We start from the raw sequence: 4,265 nt of genomic DNA on the forward strand, positions 1-4,265 counted from the left end.
TGGCCCCCCCCCCCCCCCCCCCTCTCTCTCTTCATTGGAACTTTTTAGTGACCTCTTTATCACTCAAGATCAAAGACAGCCATAGAGAATCTTAAAAGCTCGCAAGACTCACAATTAAGTCTATTATGTTGTCAATTATAATCAAAGCATTGAACATAGCCAGCTATATGTAATCTTTTTTGGTATCTAAAGGTATGGATATGCATAGCTTACATTCACTTCATGCTGTTTCCTAAACACAAGACATGGTGATGTTCTACAGGTGCAATAAGTCCAACTATTAATAATTAAACAAGATACTCCTGATACCAGTTTAGATGAATTACCAAACACATAAGATAGATTATAAGCATATAAGAAAAATAGCTCAAGTGACATACTTAGCTTTGTCATCAGTTTCCTTATCTTCAGAAACCAGGCCATTCGCTTTCAACATCTTGCTTATTTCTGCAGCTCTTGCGGCAGCCAAATCTGTAGCAGTTTTCATGGTTGCAGCTCGATTAGCAGCTTGTTGTTCAGTCATAGCTTGCTGCATTAATAGGGCTTGCTGGAACTGCATCTGCTGCATTGCTACTGCTTGCTGCATCATCAAGGGCAAAGAAGAAGAGCCCATTGATGAATTTAAGACAGCTGCCTTTGGAGGAAGTTGTTTTGCCATTTCAACATTTAAGGGGCGACCACCAACTTCTATATTGTTCAATGCTAAAGCAGCAGTTGCTTCTTCGGGTTTTGAGTATTCGATGTAAGCAAAATGTTTGGATTCAGTAATGCTACAATCAATGATTGCACCACAGAAACCAAACAGCTGTTTCAACTGATCCACTGTCAGAAGTGGGCTGAGATTGCTGACTTGCAAAGTTCTTTTAAGGGATTCGGCCTTTCTATCTTTGTCACCTGATACATAAAGAAACATAAATAGCACAAAGAAGTAGAATGAGGTACACTCTCATGGATACATAGCAGAAATGTCAATATGCATTTTTAATTCTACACATCATATTTTATGATGAGTAGGTTGGGGAAGAAGCAGAGAGAAAGTAGTAAGAGCCTATCTGCTCTCTTTATGTTATAGAAGCAATATAGTTTGAAGAAACTTAAGTAAGAAAAGTTTATGAGCAGCCCCCAGTAACAAAAAAATATATAAATTACTTATTAGGCAATGATAGGAGATAGAAGTACAAGAAAAAAAATTCAAGAATCAATGTACAAGTGGACTAGTGGAGTAAGGAAATTTTAAGAATAACTCACAATAATCAACAAATAGGAGGAATTTATAGACAGTAATGAGAGCTAGAAATACCAGACGAATCTTTTCCAGACTGTGCTTGTGCCTGAGCAGCATGCGCTTGAAGAGCTTGTGCAGCAACAATTGCCTGAGCAGCAGCCATAGCAGCCGCAGAAGGTGCCATGGGCACTTGACTAAGTGTTCCCATACTGGTGGTTGCAGCTAGAGCAGTCATTAGAAGATTGTGAGGGGGGTGATTGAATTTGCAATCAGTTTTTGCACATCGTCCATAAAGGTACTCTCGGCAAACTTCCCCAATAGATGCTCCAATTCCAGGTAAAACTACACCTCCAGAAGCTCCAGGAACAATACCTGGTATCATCCCAAGCAATCCTGGGACTGCCCCAGATACAGAACCAGAATAGTTTGGCATATTAGGCATGTTCTGGTTGACCATATTTGGAAATGTGGTTGACGGTACTATACCCAATAGCCCACCAGTCGTACTGCCTGCGTGATACAAATACAGCATTAAATTCTTTAACATCTAGAATACAATGTTGAATTTTGTAAACCAAAACATGAGTACATCTTCATCATAACTATGTAAAATATCTAACATACTGTTACAGTTCCATGTTAAACGTCAACCATATCATTCCTCATTCAAACTACATCACAATATTAATGAGGACATCACAAAAAGAGAAAAATAAGAGTAAGCACAAGAGAACAGCAGTACCACATTTTATATATAAGTTCTGAAACAGATTCAGAGAGGAATGTTATAAAAGAAAAAATATAGTGAGAGTTATTCGAGAAAAGAACAGAAGGTGGGGTAGTAGTTTGAAAGCTTCTAGCCAGTATATAAAGTCCTTTTGCTTTTATGTGACTAAAATACGGTAACCAAGCAATAAATCAAAGACTGAGTCACATTCCTGCTATGATGCACCATCAACTTATGATCTCTGCTTCAGCCAAACCCATGCTGACACCTTTGTTGTCATCTTATCTTATCATGAATATGCCTAGACTCTTTCTACTTCCCATATAAAAACCCATAGCCAACACAAAAGAACTTGGGACATCTAATTGAGTAATTTATATTCTGAATAATTGGTAGTGGTAAGGTTATCATGGAATGAATTTTTAATAAAGTTTTAGCTCTAACAGGAATTTAGAAATGTTGACAAAGGACAAATGCATAGATCAAAAAAGTAGATATACATACTCACAGAAGGCACAAAAGTGAACACTGAACACACAAGAAGACAACATTCTATTTGGGGCAGAGCAAAATAATTATGGTGGAGAGGTGCAGCAGATACAATTCTAGACTACTGATGGGTGGTGAAAATTGTTCCAAAGGTGAAATAATATATTCCATTATTACATTGAGGTGCTACATATCTCATATCTAACACCAAACAGCTCCATTAAACTTGGGACAACAGAAATGGACTTTAAATCATCACAATTAAATAGGAGCCCCAATATTTTTTGAGGGGGCTTTTTTATGGGGCACCTATTGATTCTGATGTTTTAAAGTCCAAAACAACAACTAAAAGAACTCCACAAGCCATCCTGATACCAACAGAAATTATCAAGACAATTAACTAAATAGCATACGACGGAAATAAGAATTGACCAACCGCAATCAAATGGGACCTCATCTCAGCAATTCCATTGATACTAGATACTTTAAAAAAAAACACCTGTTTTTTAGTACGATAGCCAATTATTAATTCTGATTAGTAGAATTGATTAGTTTAGGTTATATAATTCAAGCAAGCCTTTAAAACGATGCAATCCATTTAATAAAACCAATATCATAGCCTCATTTGAGAATTTACAATCCAATCAACTACCCACATTTGACATTACCACAAACCACAATTATGATTAAACACAAATCAATCACATACTCACTTTGATCCAACTTTTAGAAGTCAAATCAGACTTCAGGTGAAAAGTATTTTAGAGTTTAGATAAATGTTATCATTCTGAAAAGAGTATCTTTAGTTCTTAAATCCAATCCTTTCCTAAAAAAGAAAACTCTACATAATTTTACACAGCTTTTTGAAAAATTTAGGCCCTCTAAATAATAAGCTATCCATTTTGCTCCATTGGAACACATTTAATTCTAATGTTAAGCAATTCACATTTCTTTAATACTAGAGTATCACTACAATTATTTCTAACCAACACTTTTCTAGGCAAACTAAAAAGATTTGGCGTATACTACTACACCTAATGTATGTTGCCATTGTCACTAGACCTTCATCCCAGCTAATTTTAGCATCTTTTGCTTCCCAAAGTTCTTTATTTTTCACTAAGCTAAGCTACCTGACGTAGGAAGTACAAAGCAGTAGGAAATTCACCACTCCAAGTGAAGAAAAAAGTAAACCTGTGCTGAAGAAAACAGGGAAAGGACTACCCATGATAGGCTTTCCATTACATTCAACATTCACCATATAATTTCCTCTCTTCTGAACAATATAACTCACTGTGTATGTCCCATCACCCATATCCTTCACAATTCCTTCCAAATCTGATCCTCCAACTCCAACACCAGGTGAAACTCTAATCTTAACGGTCGCCCCACCATGTGGTACCTTACGACCATCAGAATCCTTCGTCACAACGGTGAAAGTTGACGGAGCACACGCTGTTCCACCGGCGATTCCAGTGCCAGCGGCCGTACATTTTATAGGGTCAACCGGACCGATCGGCTTCTCCGCAAGCCTCTTCTGCTCATATTCCTCATCGTCTAAGTCACTGTCGGATGCGGCTGCGGCTGCAGTGACTGAAGCTTCGACGTTCTTAAACGTAGCATCGAAAGCAGCTTTCGCAGCCGCATCTTTCTCTGCTTCGCTCTTAAGCTTCGCTTCTTCTGCTTGCTTCGCCCATATCGGCTTCACCGCTGCCGTCACTGTAATCGCCGATGAATTGTTCCGATCAGCCATGTAACTGTAGCTACAAAATATGCTAACCCTAATTTTGGTCGAGGGATCTGTTGAAGGGCAAGACCGAAGAGAAA

At 38.1% G+C, this 4,265-nt stretch overlaps 1 protein-coding gene across 6 annotated transcripts in view; it reads right to left on the bottom strand.

Annotated features, from left to right (window-relative positions):
- The window catches only part of LOC102606029 (splicing regulatory glutamine/lysine-rich protein 1), an 8,776-nt gene extending 4,511 nt beyond the window's left edge, over positions 1-4,265 (bottom strand). For all 6 annotated transcript variants that reach the window (XR_001475218.1, XR_001475219.1, XR_001475216.1 and 3 more), the window contains exons 1-3: positions 3,633-4,265; positions 1,301-1,735; positions 381-894 (exon numbers count right to left, since the gene is read on the bottom strand). Coding sequence is in view for 1 of the 6 variants with exons in the window: in XM_006360872.2 (XP_006360934.1) it covers positions 381-894; positions 1,301-1,735; positions 3,633-4,191 (1,508 nt within the window). In the remaining 5 variants the exon portion in view is untranslated. The remainder of the gene's footprint in view (positions 1-380; positions 895-1,300; positions 1,736-3,632) is intronic.

This window comes from Solanum tuberosum, unplaced genomic scaffold (assembly GCF_000226075.1).
Source record: "Solanum tuberosum cultivar DM 1-3 516 R44 unplaced genomic scaffold, SolTub_3.0 scf00339, whole genome shotgun sequence".
Lineage (NCBI taxonomy): Eukaryota > Viridiplantae > Streptophyta > Magnoliopsida > Solanales > Solanaceae > Solanum > Solanum tuberosum.